Raw genomic sequence first — 17,986 nt, 5'->3', positions numbered from 1 at the left:
TCTATCTATCTATCTATCTATCTATCTATCTATCTATCTATCTATCATCTATCTATCTATCTATCTATCTATCTATCTATCTATCTATCATCTATCTATCATCTATCTATCGAGAGATTGGTGTATTTTAGGCATTATTTTTAGGTATTTGTAGTAGGATTTTCATACTGGATTAGTCCACCATATTTCTAGAATGGGAGATCTTTAGGAATTTTCTTTTAAAGTCAGTGCACTTGTAAAAAACTTGTGTTGATTTAAAGAAAAAATTTCAGGGGATCCCTGGGTGGCGTAGGGGTTTAGCGCCTGCCTTTGGCCCAGGACGCGAGCCTGGAGACCTGGGATCGAATCCCACGTCGGGCTCCCGGTGCATGGAGCCTGCTTCTCCCTATGCCTATGTCTCTGCCTCTCTCTCTCTCTCTCTCTCTGTGACTCTCATAAATAAATAAAAATTAAAAAAAAACCATATACAAAAAAAAAGGAAAAATTTAAGTAATTGTAAAGGTATTAAATGATATGCAGTTTGAGCTCCCTGATAAGCAGACTCTAAGAGTTCAAAATGTTTATTAAGACATGCCCCTGGGAAGCACCCCTGGGGAAAAAGTTGGATTGGGCAGGGGAGAAGCTGTGATACAAGGCTAATGAAACCCTTGCCTGACCCTACAGGATGCTCTGGAGCTAAAGTGTGTTTTCTGATGCATCTCGCATTAGGCTGAAATAGTCCAGACTTCATATTCCTGAATTGATTAGTCTTTGGAAGTTGGTTGCCCCAGGGAGAAGGCATAACCTTGGACTATGAATCTCCCTGCACCTGAGACAGTCCTTTCACTGCTGAAGGCTGTCTGTGAAATACACTTACAGTAATTGGGCAACAAATATCTCATTGAAGTGGGTGAGTGTGTGGGTGGGTGGGTGGGGGGATATGAATGGCACTTTACAGTGTAATCCACATATATTCCAAAAGTCAATAAAGTGGAATATGTATGATAACAGCCTAGCAGGTTAAAGATCTAGGGGTGTTAAAAAAGAATGCCAAGACTAGCTTAAAGCAAGATACCAAGACAACCTTCTCAAACTAAGAGCATAGTAGTGATCTGACCTCATTACCAAAATTAATAATGATTAATTCCAAGAAATGCCAGTAAGGACCTGTCAAGATGTACATAGAAGGTAGTGTTCCAGTTGCCAGCAGGAATATGCTCCATTGTTCTCAATGCATGATTAATTATTGATTTGTCTTGCTAACAATTTAATAAAGGTAATTATTCTATGAGACTAAATTCTGACTCAGAAAGAAAAATTACTTGTTGAAGTTATAGTGATAAGATATCCTGAGGGAAAAGGAACATGCTGTTATAAGAAAAAATACAAAACCAGAATTGATGTGAAAGCATTGTGTTCAACTGTAAAAGAATATTCAAATATACTCTTAAAATGTAAGGCTCTCTTGTTTTTATGGAGCACCTATAGTGTAGCATATTGTAGAGAATGCTGTAATTGGAGTCAAAAGACCTGACTTCACATCCTAGCTCTATATAAGAGGAATTCAACTCAATTTAATTCAGCAAATATGGATTCATATTAATTATGTGATAGACAAAATGGCAGGCACAGATCTTGCCTTGAAATAATGGGAGTAAAAATGCTGTTGGTTATTATATGACAAATTCTAGGTAGGGGGACAGTGGTAGTATCTCTGTTTTCAAGATGTGGAGACATATTTTCATATTCTAGAAACAGTTTGATGTGAATCTCTTTGATTTCTCTAACAGAGTATTATATATGGTTTGTGAGCCTTGAGTTAAGGAGATGTGGTCATTAAAAATTAGGAAAGGTTTTTGAGAATGATAGGTTAAGTCTCGTATCTCTTATCTGGATATCTCTTATCTCTTATCTCATAAGTCTGGGGAATAGCACTTTTATAAAACACCTATATTTCATCTTTTTTGATATCCAGTGTGCAAAATGCTGAAATGAGAATGGAATAAGAATAGAGTTGAACAAGGTTTTTAGCCAGCTTGATAATCATGTGTAACCTATATTCCTGGTTCATTCCACGGCTTTCGAAGTTCAAACCCTCCCTCTAGACCAGGTTACTTCTCTACAGCTTTCTCTACTTTCTTAACTCCTGATTCCAGAGGTACTGTTCCTGAACTGTTTCACATGGACCCACAGTGAAACCAACAGCTACTAAAGATGTCCCAAAAGAATATCACTCTTGAAAAGTATTAATGAGGGATATAGATTTTTACCAACAATTTCATAGAGCAGAATGAAAAGATGATTTATTCCAAGAACAAAAAGAACTTTAATGGTCACCTTAGGCATCACTGATTTTAAATTATCAGTTGGGTTCCCCCAACTTTGGTATTTTACTGGTTTCTTGGTAGCACAGTCAATAACCATGTTTCTCACTCCTTATGTCTACTCTCTCCATGTTTGTTCTCCCATTCTCTTTTCACTATTGCAAAAATACCAAAATTCTCTTGGTTCTGCAGTGTAATTTTTTTCCATGTGTCAATACTTGGGATCTGTTGACATCAGGTTTCTGTGTGGAGTTGGAGGTGGGGGATCAGGAAGGGATGTTTGCCTACCTTCTATCCACAAATGCTTATTAAGGCATCTCCATAACAAGGGTAGTGCACACTGTACAAGGCATTCTGACAAGTAAGGTTTTATTTTCTCAACCTCATCACATGTAGATTTTTATATGGTTGATCAGTGGGTAAATGTAATTCTAGAGATTTATGGTAGATTATTGTGGGCTCTACACTGTAAAGTTGGCCATATCTTGCTAACTCCTCTAAGAAAAACTTGGGTAAAAGATTGGAAGGCATGCTTATCAAAATTTTGAGTGGCAGAAAACTAGGAGAGAATAGCTGATGAATTAATTGATGTAATCAATAGGTTGGAATATTAATCCAAAATGAACACAATGAAATTTAATAGACGTCAGTGTAAAATCTTATACCTAGATTCAAAAATTTAGATGAACACATATGGCTTAGGAGATATTTGGCTGTGAGGGTCAAATTTATCTGTCTACTTGGCTAGGCTACATACAGTCCCATTATTAAATAAAATACTAATCTAGTTGTTTCTGTGAGGGCATTTTGTAGATGAGATTAATACCCCCAAGCAGGTGACTTTAAGTAAAGGATATAAGCTGGGTTTGCCTGATTTAATCAGTTAAAAGGTTTTAAGAATGGTACTGGGGTTTCCTTGAGGAAGAAAAAATTCCACCTGTGAACAGCAGCTTCAGCTCCTGCCAGGGAATTTTTTTAAAAAATTTTATTTGTTTATTCATGAGAGACAGAGAAAGAGGCAGAGGGAGAAGCAGGCTCCATGCAGGGAGCCCGATGTGGGACTTGATCCTGGGACCACGGGATCATGTCCCGAACTGAAGGCAAACGCTCAACTGCTGAGCCAGTTATCATCATGAGCTTAGTCACAGGCATCTAAGAAGGAGCTGCCATAAATATGTGATGAAAGATATTGGACTAGATGACCTCCAAATTTCCCTTATTAATTCTAAGATTCTGTAATTTTACTTTTAATACCTATGCTTCTAGTGTATGCCACTAAAAGTCCTCATCCTTCTAGTTTATGCTATCTAATTCCCCTTGTCTAGAAAACCCAGTGTGTTGGATGTCTTCTTATTGCCTTTTAAAATCCACTCCATCCTGCTCTATGCCCTGGGACACTAACCCATATGGACTGCATCAAAGTTCCCCTCCAGCTTCTGACTTGGTTTGGTTGGAAGGCATCAGCACTCAGTATGAAGGGAAAAGAGTGAGGCAGGGATATTTATTCCCTGGCTCCCCAGTCTGCGTCACTGCAGGCTGGCTTTATCACTTGTCCTAAGGTCACAGTTCTGAGAGAGAGCTCTCTCCAATATAACTCTTGGTTTCTTTCTCAGGGTTCTAATAGCCACTACTGCCCTGTGACTCTTCCAGCCCAGGGGTGGTAATGCCATTAGTGTTACTAGCCTCAGGATTACTTTGCAGTTTCCTTACATCCTGTCTACACTTTAAGAAATAGACCCTTTATTAAAAGGGTCTTAATGATTCAATTTAATGTGCCATTTGCTTCCTGTCAGAACTCTACCTGATACGTCAAGTAACACACATGTCAACATTTTATGTCATAATCCAGAATTCTTCAAATGAGTAGTGAAGCAGTCATTTGGAGTAAATGGGGAGAAGAATACTCTTAAAATATTAAGATTTAAAAAATTAAAAAATTTTTTCAAAGCAAGACTCTCATAAAAAATTATCAACTAGAGGGATCCCTGGGTAGCGCAGCGGTTTAGTGCCTGCCTTTGGCCCAGGGCGCGGTCCTGGAGACCTGGGATCGAATCCCACGTCAGGCTCCCGGTGCATGGAGCCTGCTTCTCCCTCTGCCTGTGTCTCTGCCTCTCTCTCTCTCTCTCTCTCTCTGTGACTATCATAAATAAAAAAAAAAAGATTTAAAAAAAAAATTATCAACTAGAAAAAAAAATTATCAACTAGAATCACTAAGAGTTCTTCTGGCTCCAAAACTAACCCCTCCCACCTCTGGAATCCTTTAATTCTCAATTTCTATCTATTGCTCTTATTGGCCATGAACACCTTTCTATATGTACTTTTGTCAGAAAGAAATATTTAAGATTTATGTACATCTTGAGAAATGGACTGTTATAAGGCAGGGCTTCTCAAATGTCCTTGGGACATTTAGATAGTCCATGATGAATGCATGTACAATCTCTAGAGACCTGGAGAACAGGAAGGCATCTCTTTGAAGTCTTAGGTATGATAATCAAAATATGAATTTTGAAATCTATGGCATATATGATACCTATTAGTTCTAAAACAAAAATGTTTTCAACGATTTACTATTATTTACTTCCCTTAAAACCTTCAAGTAAATTGGGTGCTCAGGAAATTGCAGCATCTTTATTACATAGTTCAATATTTGCTCAAAGACATATTGAGATATATGAGATGAAAATTTCTTGATATTTTCAGCTTACTTTTGTGAGAGGCATGACATAATGGCTAAAAGCTAGAGGACTTTGGCACTAGACCATCTAACTTCAAATCCTAATTTTCCTACTAAATATTTTTTGTGATGCTAAGTAAATTATTGCTCTGCAGGTTCCATATCTTATAAAGTAAAGATAATATAGCCCATGTTAAAATTGGGAAAAACACTTAAAGCAATATGGAAAATGCTCAATTAGGGAAAGCTTTTATTATTATTATTATGTGTCACATAACCACGTCCCTATTAGGGAGAATTATTTTTTGAAAGGTGACATTAATATCTCTTTTATTTTTAAAATTTTGGTGTAATTAACATACAGTTTTATATTAGTTTCAGGGGTACAATAGTTGATTCATTTATTTACTCTTTTAAACAGCAGATGCTCCTTCAACAATCTCTACCTACCTTACTTGCCAAATTAATACTCTTCGTTTCTTCTAACTTATTCACTGATATTTGCAGCACATCAAATGCTTGCAAATAGTGGGACTGTCTTTAGTAAATGTGTACATTTCTGTTCCCCGACGTTGCATGCTTACCAGAGATCAAGTGTTTCCAAATCTATGTCAGCTTTACTGTTTATTGTAACTATGGAATTTAACTTTAAAATATGTAAACTGATTACATGCAAGTGCAAAAAGAAAATGTGTTTCTATGCAATGTAACTGAAAAACAGTGAAAAAACTTGATAAAGGAGAGCCATTAAAAATTACCCAATTTAATTGTAGATGAAATATCTATATAAATGACTGAGGAAAAAGTCTGCAAATATCTGGAAGGATTCTGCTCACAGATTGTTCCATAAGTATCTTTAGTTCCTTGTTTCATTAAAAACTTAAGATGGGAAATCACGGATGATGCATTTGAGTGGGGTTTATACTAGAAATGCCAATCAGTAGACCAATGCTAAGTAAAAGGCAAGTTGTGTTTCCATGTCAAAAAAAATGGTCAAATGAATGTTTCAGTGTATATGATTTAGATTTAAAATAAATTTAAGATATGTACATATGTCTATAATGGCATTAAAAACGGATATCCTTAATTTTTTCTCTGCCAAAGAAGTTTCCCTCTCTTAAACAAGATGTTAATAAAAGGGAAATTCATACATATCTTCTGTAAAAGGGAAAGCACTCATGAAACAGACTTAGATGCTAAAAATGATTCCTAAATTTTGTAATTGAGGGCCATAACTCCTATACATAGAAGGTATGGAGCAGTATGGAGATATTGTTTGTATTTTTTAGACACTTCTTGCATCCAGAGACAGCTGTCAACTAATTGGCTATGTCTTTACTAGGAAGAGATTTTGATTGATAGACTAGAGAAAAAAAGGGCACTATATTAATTTTGGTTTTGTTTAAGGTCTGAGTGTTTCTATTAGTAGAATAACTGATAAATGTTTTATCTACATAATTTTGGAGATTTTTTAAAATCCAGGAGTCTTAATTATCAACCTTGCTTATTACCATCAGAACAAATTCTGAATCTAAAAGAAGCTTACAGAATTTAAATCTTTTGTGTGTATGAATATTTATGACTATATTCTAAGACTTCTCAGAAAGTAGCTCTCAAATTTTATTTTAGATTACATGAAGTCATTTTTCATTTACATGTTTGAGGGAATTTACTTACAATGATTTTTTAAAAATATTTATTGATTTATTTGAGAGAGAGAGAGAAAGAGAGAGACAGCAGAGGGAGGGGCAAGATATCCTCAAACATACTCTGTGTTGAGCCCAACCTGGGGCTTGATCTCAGGACCCCAAGATCATGACCTGAGTGGAAACCAAGAGTTGGATGCATAACCAAGAGCCACCCAGCTGCCCTTACTTACAATGAGTTTTATTTCTTTTTGAGAGATCTTTATTTTGAATTCCTTTTATTCTTAATTTACGTTGAATCTTCTTTTTTCCTACAGCATTTTCTCTTTGATAGATCACTTTAATCAATTTTCTTCTTTCCAATATATGTGATAAAAATTGTTTGATTTCGTTCACTGATACCTACAAAGAAAAAGATTTTTGCTTTTTCTATGGATAACTTTTCAAAATGAAACAAGAATGTGAAAATTTTATCTGTTGATGTCAAAAAGACGATTTAATGCAATCACTCTAATTCCCGCTTTTTTCAAATCAAAATGATAGATGAATTACTTCACTTTAAGAATTCAAATCTTTTATGAATAAAAGCCTTTTAAGCCTATTGCATTTTCATCTGAACTGCAGAGCCACACATTAAAACCTAAATGTTATAAATAAAAATAAAATAGGAGAATTTAACCAATTTTACCCTTTTACTGGTAAGTTGTCATGGTGATATCAATTGTGTAAGCCAAAAAAAAAAAGCAAGATGTTGCTATTCCTTACACATTACAACAAATTTATAATGGGTGGATAGTATAGAAATCTGTTACTGTGTGGAGAAAAAATGTAAAAAAAAAAAATGTTTTCCTAAGTACTTTCAAGAAGTTATATAATTAATCTATTTTAACTAGGGGAGAGGGATTTGGAGGGATTATTTTTGAGTAGTAGAAAATAATGAAGATTTGAAGAGAGAAAATAAAAAGCTTTATGGAGATACATGTTCATGATTTACATATATACTTTTTCTGGGAAAATTATATTTGGAGACTAAAAAAATTCCTTTATTTGTCAACCACTATTTCCAAGAAGAGTAAAGGTTTTTATTTGTTTGCTTTTTTATACAGCATCACAATTTAACTCCCTTATTTCAAAATCACTTTCTGGAACGCTTAATGCCTTCATATGCACAGGCATCAGAGCAGTGACCCAGAGGCTAGAGCATGCAGGGACATGAAGTCATGTAAGGACTTGACAAAAAAAAAAAAAAACAGCTTTATTGAGATATAATTCACATACTATAATTATATATGTATAATTGTACATTTAAAGTGTACAGCTCAATGGTTTTTATACTATTCACAGAAATGTATGACTGCCACCATAGTCAATTTTAGAACATTTTTATCACCTCAAGAAGAAGAAACCATAAGTCCTTTAGTTGTTAGCTTCCCTATTTTCCCATTCCCCCTAGCCCCAGCCTCCAGCAAACTGTAATCTGTGCTTTGTCTCAATGGATTCTCCTGTTGTCAATTTTCATATGAATGAAATTATATAGTATATGGGTTTTGGTGATTGACTTCTTTCATTTAGCATAACATTTTCAAGGTTGGTCCATGTTGTAGCAGGTATGAACAGTTCATATCTTTTTATGGCTGAATGATACTCCTTACATGGATATACTACATTTTGTTCATACATTTGTCTACTGATGAGCATTGAGCTGTTTCCAACTTTTGGCTATTATGAATATTGCTGCTATAAACATTTATGTACACATTTCTGTATGGATATGTAAGTACTTTAAATTTGATTCTTCTTATTGAAGGGTGGCCGGAGTAAGCAATTAAGAACACAAATGCCCAGTTAAATCTGAATTTCACACAAAGTGATGAATTTTTCAAAAAAGTATATGAATGTGACAAATATTGCATGTCAAATAGACACACAGAATATAATGGCTCAAAATCAACAGACAGGTGTTCAAGGCATTGGCAGCTCTGCTCTGTGCTGTCATTCAGAGACCCAGGCAGGCAGAGGCTATGCCAAGATTCAACATGTGGATTCTAAGGTTCCCCTGAGCATTAACATCTAGCAGACAGAAATGGAAAGTGCATAGAAGATCATGTGCAGAAAGGGGTTTTGTTTTGTTTTGTTTCATTTGGTTTGCTTCTTTTTCTTTTCTTTAATAGGCCAGACCTAGCAGTGGTACACAGTGGCATATACTTTCTGTTGGCTGAAACTGTCACATGGCCTCACCCAAATGCAAGAGGACAATGGTAACATAACATATACCTGTGTCATGAAGAAGAGAATGTAGACTTTGATGCTCCAGGATTCTTTGCTACATTAGGATTAACATATGTCATTGCCAATAAATGAAACGTATTTTTTAAATTCAAAAATCACCAGTAGCTTTGTTGAGGAGGCAGTACAAATTTGGCAAACACTTCTGATTGTCTGGTGTTATTTCTTCTATCTCTTTCTTCTATAGAGGCCATTGTTTCCTGATTCTGATTCCTTTCCCACCCGGTAAGAGTGAGCAGAACAGCCAACTGGTGTATTAGGGTGTCCTAGCAGACAGAGAGCCTTTCTCTAACTCTGGAAGGTACCCAGAGATTATATAAGTCAATAATAAGCATTTATTAAGTGTTTCTCTCAGGCCCTGTTCTAAGAATTAGGGAGATAGCCATAAACAAAAAAATCCTCCACAATCAAAAAACCTGATGGCCTGGTGGGGAAGATAATCAACTGATAAAAGCAGGGTTTTGGTTTTTTGTTTTGTTTTTTTATTTTTTTATTTTTTTTATTATTTTTTTTAATTTTTATTTATTTATTTATTTATGATAGTCACAGAGAGAGAGAGAGAGAGAGAGGCAGAGACACAGGCAGAGGGAGAAGCAGGCTCCATGCACCGGAAGCCCGATGTGGGACTCGATCCTGGGTCTCCAGGATCGCGCCCTGGGCCAAAGGCAGGCGCCAAACCTCTGCGCCACCCAGGGATCCCTTGTTTTGTTTTTTTAAACAATAGGGATGGAATTGATTATAGTTGGTGTTCTTGATACAGGATGATTAGGGACATGTTCTCTGATACTATTTGAATAGACCCCTATGTGTGTGAGGAGGGAGTTAGTCCTACAAATATCGCAGGAAAGAGACTTCTGGCAGAGTGAACAGTAAAAGCAAAGGCCCTGAGGCAGGAGCATATTGGTGTGCCAGTAAGATGGTGCAGCTGCAGCAGAATGGGGAGAGGGGGAGTAGTAAATAAGGCAGAGGCAGCTCTGAGGCTGGCATCAGGATTGTGAACTGTGTTTTGTGTGGAGAGACTTTTGGAGGGTTCTGAGTAGAAGAGTGATATTGATAGACTTAAATTTCAAAAGGATCTTATGCTAACTGCTGTATAGAGAATATTACATGTTGGAGAAAGGGTAGGAAAAGAGAGGTTACTGAAATAAACTGCGTGAGAGTTGATGGTAGCAGGGAAGTAAAAAGATGATGGGGGAAATGGGTGATAGTGGTTGCTTTCTGAATGTATTTCAGAGGTATTACTGGCAGGATTTTCTGTTGAAGGATTTATAATGTGTATCTTAGTTTTCAAACAGCAAACCCAACGGAAGTCTGTTTCTAAATTCTAAGTTTGAAGTATGTGCTTTGGAAATGTTTTAGGGCCATTAAAGACTAACCATAGCTCTCAATCAGAGTGACAAGATGTTCCAGTAATGCCTTACCTAGCCCTCCTGCCTCTTCACTTCCCTGGCTCCTGAAGATTCATGGCTGGATGAGTTTTTTTTTAAGCATCTGTTTGAACATATCACTGCCCAACTCAGAAACCCTCAGTTCTCAGTGACAACAGGATAAAATCAAAGTCGTTTGGACAGAATCTAAGATGCTTCACAGTCTAGCCTAAAAACGTCATAGTAACCTTACTTCTTACTACTCCCGTGCCTACATGGACATCCACAATAGCCAAACTCTTCTACTCCCTGTTCCCCAAACAGAAGGGCTTTTTTCCTATTTCCTTGCCCTTGCTTATTCAGTTTTCATTGCTTCTTCTTTCCTATTATCCTAAATATCACTCCTGTTTCCAGGCCTACCTCAAATTCCTTCTCCCCAAAGCCTTCCCATTTCACTCTCTCACAGTGATCTCTCTTCTCTCCAGCCTTACGATGTCTTAGCAGTAACTCACTACTCTGTGGTCTTTATAGCTGAGATCATTCCGTAGCATAAATTTCGTATTTTATCTACTCAAATTATAGACGCTTTATATACTTTTTTGCATAGTTCTCATCTCCAGTCGAATGCCTTGAATAAAGGGGATCCTAATGAACTTATGGATTTCTTTATTTGGGGGAAATCTCTTGTTTTCTTAAAGCGCAGGAAAGGCAGAAGCATCCTTTCCTAAGAGAAACTATATCATCTATGGGCTTGCAAAAAAGCAGGTTTGAATTTATCTTACTGTAAATTTAATCTTATTTATGCCTAGATCATGCTTTTTGTAGCTAGAGATATTTCGGAGGTAGGATCTAGTCCTATGGTACTTTGCCTGAAAGCAAAAACAAACTCACAACAACAGTACTGGGATGCAGAACATATTTTTAATAGCTTCTTGTTTAAAAGAATAAGCTGTCTGCTAAGGCTAGGGGTTTGACTTAGGGTTTTAACATTGTTTTGTTTGGATGTCAATTTTAACAAGTTTTATTCTTAAAACAGCACAGAAATTTACTTTTTAAACACAAGAAACTTTGATTATGTGTTAATATATGAACAGATAACATACTCCAAAATGTATTACAGATTTAAAATTTTTCATTTACATTTCCTTCTTTGTATTTTCTGTTCACCACTAAACTGTCTAACTGGGGCAGATTAATTAACCCCTCTGTGACTCAGTTTACAATAAACATAAATAGTAAATGTAAATGCAGAATGGGAGTAAAAATATTGCCTACATCATTGGATTGTTATGAGGATCATATAAGTTAATACATGTGAAAAGCCTTGTATATAGCAAACACTCCATAAATATTAGCTATTATTATTACATTGACTATATATGTACTCTGTGAAAATAGATGTTACTGTTTTTCTATTTCAGATTCTAAACTAGTAGGACCTAGGTACTTTGGTTTTCTCTGTTCATCAGTGAACTAGGATGTCTTCAGCCTAGGAAATCAGCAAACATTATTTGTTTTTTTTTGTTTTTTGTTTTTTGTTTTTTGAAATATAGTTTGATCTCCTAAGCAGGATATCTAAATACCTTTTCTTTCTTTTTTTTTTTTTGAATTCAGTCTAATTTATTGTTTAATCTGGCAAAACTGTAAAGTTTCAGATTACCAAAGATTTTTTTTTATTGGTGTTCAATTTACCAACATACAGAACAACACCCAGTGCCCGTCACCCATTCACTCCCACCCCCGCCCTCCTCCCCTTCTACCACCCCTAGTTCGTTTCCCAGAGTTAGCAGTCTTTACGTTCTGTCTCCCTTTCTGATATTTCCCACACATTTCTTCTCCCTTCCCTTATATAAACATTTATATATTTATATTCGCCAAATGAATGAGAACATATAATGTTTGTCCTTCTCCGATTGACTTACTTCACTCTGCATAATACATACCCTCCAGTACCATCCACGTTGAAGCAAATGGTGGGTATTTGCCATTTCTAATAGCTGAGTAATATTCCATTGTATACATAAACCACATCTTCTTTATCCATTCATCTTTCGATGGACACCGAGGCTCCTTCCACAGTTTGGCTATCGTGGACATTGCTGCTATAAACATCGGGGTGCAGGTGTCCCTGCGTTTCATTGCATCTGTATCTTTGGGGTAAATCCCCAACAGTGCAATTGCTGGGTCGTAGGGCAGGTCTATTTTTAACTCTTTGAGGAACCTCCACACAGTTTTCCAGAGTGGCTGCACCAGTTCACATTCCCACCAACAGTGTAAGAGGGTTCCCTTTTCTCTGCATCCTCTCCAACATTTGTGGTTTCCTGCCTTGTTAATTTTCCCCATTCTCACTGGTGTGAGGTGGTATCTCATTGTGGTTTTGATTTGTATTTCCCTGATGGCAAGTGATGCAGAGCATTTTCTCATGTGCATGTTGGCCATGTCTATGTCTTCCTCTGTGAGATTTCTCTTTGCACCCAAAAGCATAAGATACCTAGGAATAAACCTCACCAAAGAGGGAAAGATCTATACCCTAAAAACTATAGAACACTTCTGAAAGAAATTGAGGAAGACACAAAGAGATGGAAAAATATTCCATGCTCATGGATTGGCAGAATTAATATTGTGAAAATGTCAATGTTACCCAGGGCAATTTACACGTTTAATGCAATCCCTATCAAAATACCATGGACTTTCTTCAGAGAGTTAGAACAAATTATTTTAAGATTTGTGTGGAATCAGAAAAGACCCCGAATAGCCAGGGGAATTTTAAAAAAGAAAACCATAGCTGGGGGCATAACAATGCCTGATTTCAGGTTGTACTACAAAGCTGTGGTCATCAAGACAGTGTGGTACTGGCACAAAAACAGACACATAGATCAGTGGAACAGAATAGAGAACCCAGAAGTGGACCCTGAACTTTATGGCCAACTAATATTCGATAAAGGAGGAAAGACTATCCATTGGAAGAAAGACAGTCTCTTCAATAAATGGTGCTGGGAAAATTGGACATCTACATGCAGGAGAATGAAACTAGACCACTCTTTCACCATACACAAAGATAAACTCAAAATGGATGAAAGATCTAAATGTGAGACAAGAGTCCATCAAAATCCTAGAGGAGAACACAGGCAACACCCTTTTTGAACTTGGCCACAGTAACTTCTTGCAAGATACATCCACGAAGGCAAAAGAAACAAAAGCAAAAATGAACTATTGGGACTTCATCAAGATAAGAAGCTTTTGCACAGCAAAGGATACAGTCAACAAAACTAAAAGACAACCTACAGAATGGGAGAAGATATTTGCAAATGACGTATCAGATAAAGGGCTAGTTTCCAAGATCTATAAAGAACTTCTTAAACTCAAGGCCCCAAATTTTCAATAACAGCAACATCACTAGTGTTATTGGAACATTAATAGCTTCCTCAAATAGTTTTTGGGTGGCACCAGGTATGAAATAACCAAGCAATGAACCAACTTTGTTTTTTAAGAGCTATACGAATCAGTGATTCATTCATTCAATACATTTATGGTGGGCATTCACTAGGAATTGAAGGTAGAGTGGCAAATTAGATAGAGCAATCTGTCTGATCTTATGGAGTTTCCATTTGTCTGTGAGAAGACAATAACCAGTAAACAAATAAATGAACCAGTCAGTATCAGGTGTCAATACATGCTATGAAGAGATTAAAACAAGGAGAAGTAAAGAGTGAAATGCAGGATGAAGAGGGATTGGTGCATAGCTAATTTAGATTGGATGCCCAAGAAAAGTCTCACTGAAGAGGTAACTTCAGAGCTAAGAATTTAATGACAAGAAAACAGAATGCATAGGTAGGTGGCAGAGCATTTCATGCAGAGGGAACAGTGAGCATCAATGCTCTAAAGTGGGAACAAACTTGTATGGTCTAGAAATGAGGCCCAAGTAGCTGAATGAGTCTAAATTAAGGGAAGAACTATAAAAGAGAAAGACAGAGTGAGAAGTAGGGGATCCTATCACATAGGGATATGGTAAGCAGTTAATCTTTTATTCAAAAGATAAGAGGAAGACATCAGAGGGTTTTAGGCGACATACTCTGATTTATATTTTAGAAAGAAAGAACATTCTGGCTGACATGTGAGGAGCAGATTGCACAGGATTAAGAGTGGGAGCAAGAAGAATGGTTCAGAGACTACTGCAGTCAACCAGGTGAGGGATGTTGAGATTAGAAGTGCAAGAGCAACAGAGATAAATTTCTTGGGCAAATTTAGGATATGTTTTGGAGATAGTGCAGTTTGAGATTAGATATGGGCTGGATTTAGGGATAAGAGGACAGAGTCAAGGACAGATAACTTTTTGTCCTGATGAGATCAGTTGAGTGGATGGAGATTCCATTTAAATGTATGAAGAAGAATGGAGAACAGGGGTGAATTTTGGAGGAGGGAATCAGTCTCACCACACTCAGACACAATTGTATAAGTGATAATGTCTCCAAACTGTGTGACTATATATGAAAAACAAAATGTTTGGGTTTTTTGTCTAAGGGGAGTAAGCGTGAGCCATGTTTGCTATGGAATGAGAAGTGAGTATCATTCCTTGCAAAACGAGATAGGTGAGAAATGAAAGGACTGGTGCCGTAAGGATTCTTTGCCTATCAGTGACTTACTTCCTTTCCCTTGGGCTCAACAAAGGCTTTCTTGCTTTCCTTAACTATCTCTGTCCCTTTTTCTTTCTTGGCTCACATGTCCCCAAAGAGTCACTGTTTCTTGGCACTGTGTAGTATGCTAAATTCTGCTGAAAAATTTTTCTGGAAAAAGCATACGGAGGGTAAGAGCTCATAGAAAGCATCAGTAAGGACAATAGAAATGGCAAACTGAGACTAGCTCAGCACCTCCTCATTAGTGGTCCTTGTCTGGGTGAACGAATGAAGTTCTAAGATAGAGCAACACAGGCTATCTTTGGTTTGACAAGAGGGAGGAACTGAATGTCCACTTTCTCTATTATGTATAGATTTGGATTTCATTTTTTTTTAAAGATTTTATTTATTCATTCATAGACACACAGAGAGAGAGGCAGAGACACAGGCAGAGGGAGAAGTAGGCTCCATGCAGGGAGCCCGATGTGGGACTTGATCCCAGGTCTCCAGCATCACACCCAGGCTGCAGGCGGCGCCAAACTGCTGCGCCACCAGGGCTGCCCTGGATTTCATATCCTATGTTTGGGTCACTATATTTCCAAAGAGTCTGAACATTAGTGCTGCAGATATTATTGGTGAAAAGCCAAGTTATGGAGAAAGCCAGGAGGAAGTGAAAAAAAATAAAAGAGTTTTCTTTCCAGGTTTCTCTAGGTCATTGGATCTCAGAGTATGGTTCCTAGAAAATGGCAGCACCAGCATCATGTGGGAATGAGTTAGAAATGTAAATTCTCAGCCCCACTGAAGCTCAACAGAATCAGAAACTCTGAGTTGAAGCCCAGTAATACGTGTTTCAACAAGTCTTTCATGTGATTCTGATACATGTTAAAGTTTGGGAACCTCTGTTCTAGGTCATAGTGAAGAATGTAGTCAGCTAAATTAAAGTGGAATTAAAATACTTAAATAAAATAGTACAAAAATATATATCACTCATCAGATAGTGAAAATATTTACACATATAGCAAAGATTCACACTGATGTTTGGATTTTTTGTCGACCATTTAAGGTATATCAGATTATTCAAGCTTTCTAGGTTGTCTTAAGTAAGTGTGTGTGTGTGTGTGTATATATATATATATATACACACATTTATAAATGTATAATGTATATATATAATGTAAATGTATATATATTCTTATATATAAATGTATATATAAGAATATATATATATATATACACACACACACACACACTTTTGGAAAAAAGTGACTGTTACTTTTGAACTCGCACATCTCACTGTTTTAGTAATTTTTCTTCTTTAAAGTAAGATGCTATTTATGAGATGCTTAAATTAAAGCAAAGGTGTTTTTAGTGACATCTTACAGTTTTTCATTTTTCCTAAAGTACTTTCAGTTAAGAATACAAAACAATCTTAGAATATTTTTTCCTAATGTGCCTAATCTTTTTTAAATTCAAAAGATTAAAATAAAAATAGCAAATATGGCAATAATCACCCCTAATTTAAAAGAATCGGTATCTCTTATAGAGAAGAAATCATTCATTCATCAGTGAAAACATTTCTTTTTCTTGAGAAAGACAATGCTAATTATTTTATTGCGTATTTGCATGTCTGCCTTCTAAAGTCACCAAATAACAACAGTCAACAGCTATCCCAGTATGATTTTTGACAGGTAGGAAAATGGTAAGGTAGAAAGTAAAAGGGGAAGATAAACACTGAAGGCCTATTTGAGGCTTGTGATCATGAAATCAAAGTGAAACTGGATGTATTTATTTGTAGCCACATTTCAGCTACTCAGGTGCAGGGACTGAATGGTGGAGAACAGTATTCACTCAGGGTTGAGGTTTTACAACTAAATTGGATGGAGTGCAAGAGGAGTAACTAAATGGAAAGTCTATATGAAGCAGCAATTTTGCATGACCCTCAAACCCTTATCTGCAATTCTTAAATCCAAAAAATCTGAAAACCTAAAGGTTTTTCAATAGTTTGGTGCTCAAAATCAGTTGGTAGAAAAAACCTGTCTGGCTTGATGTGAAGTTATTTATGTTCTTTACTTACTCCATTTGATATAAATATTCATATGTTTTACTGCATAAATAATAATATGTTTGAAACAACGTATTTCCTCAGTCTCAGCTGGAGATATCCTATAATATATGGTATGTAGGTCTGTGTATATATATTATAGAAGGTGTCCTATATGTCTGTGTGTATAGTAGTATATTTCCACAGTTAAAAAAACAACCCTAAATTCTGCCTCAAACTCTTGCAATAAATTGAAGAGAAGATATTTCCCAACTCATTCTCTGAGGCCAGTCTTGCTTGATACCAAAGCAAGACAAGGACACTACAAGAAGACTACAGACCAATACTCCTGATGAAATTGATGTAAAAATCTTTGACAAAATACTAGCAAAGAGAATTTAACAGTACATCAAAGGATTATACAGTATGACAAAGTAGGATATATTCCAGGAATGCAAAGATGTTTCAACATAAAAAATGGATCAATGTAATAACTGCACTAACAGACTGAAGGGGAAAAAAACCCACATGATCATCTCAATTAATGTAGAAAAAGCTTTTGACAAAATTCAACACCCTTTCATGACCAAATCACTCACAAACTAGGAATAGTCAGAAACTACTTCAACATAACAAAAACTGTATATAAAAAACCCTCAGCTAACCACAAAAAATTCTCAATAGTGAAAGACTGAAAGCTTTGCCTCTAATATTAGCAACAAGGCAAAGATACCACTCTACCACTGCTATAATACTAGAAGTCCTAGCAAGAGCAATTAGGCAAGAAAAAGAAATAAAAGACATCTAAATTGGAAAGGAGAAGTAAAATTATCTCTGCTTACAGATGACATGATCTCATATGTAGATAGCTCTAAAGATTCCACACAAAAAATTTAGCAAAATTGGAAGATACAATATCAACACACAAAAGTCAGTTGCGGGGCAGCCCTGGTGGCGCAGCGGTTTAGCGCCACCTGCAGCCCAGGGCGTGATCCTGGAGACCCGGGATCGAGTCCCACGTCAGGATCCCTACATGGAGCCTGCTTCTCCCTCTGC

General features: G+C 36.5%; 1 protein-coding gene across 9 annotated transcripts in view; it reads right to left on the bottom strand.

The window, feature by feature from the left end:
- Positions 1–17,986, bottom strand: part of SEL1L2 (SEL1L2 adaptor subunit of ERAD E3 ligase) — a 133,955-nt gene that overhangs the window by 86,088 nt on the left and 29,881 nt on the right. For all 9 annotated transcript variants that reach the window (XR_005377536.1, XR_005377535.1, XR_005377533.1 and 6 more), the window contains exon 3: positions 6,857–7,025. Coding sequence is in view for 5 of the 9 variants with exons in the window: in XM_038571573.1 (XP_038427501.1) it covers positions 6,857–7,025 (169 nt within the window). In the remaining 4 variants the exon portion in view is untranslated. The remainder of the gene's footprint in view (positions 1–6,856; positions 7,026–17,986) is intronic.

This window comes from Canis lupus, chromosome 24, assembly GCF_011100685.1.
Source record: "Canis lupus familiaris isolate Mischka breed German Shepherd chromosome 24, alternate assembly UU_Cfam_GSD_1.0, whole genome shotgun sequence".
NCBI classification, from domain to species: Eukaryota; Metazoa; Chordata; class Mammalia; order Carnivora; family Canidae; genus Canis; species Canis lupus.
This window is presented reverse-complemented; position numbering and strand designations above follow the sequence as displayed.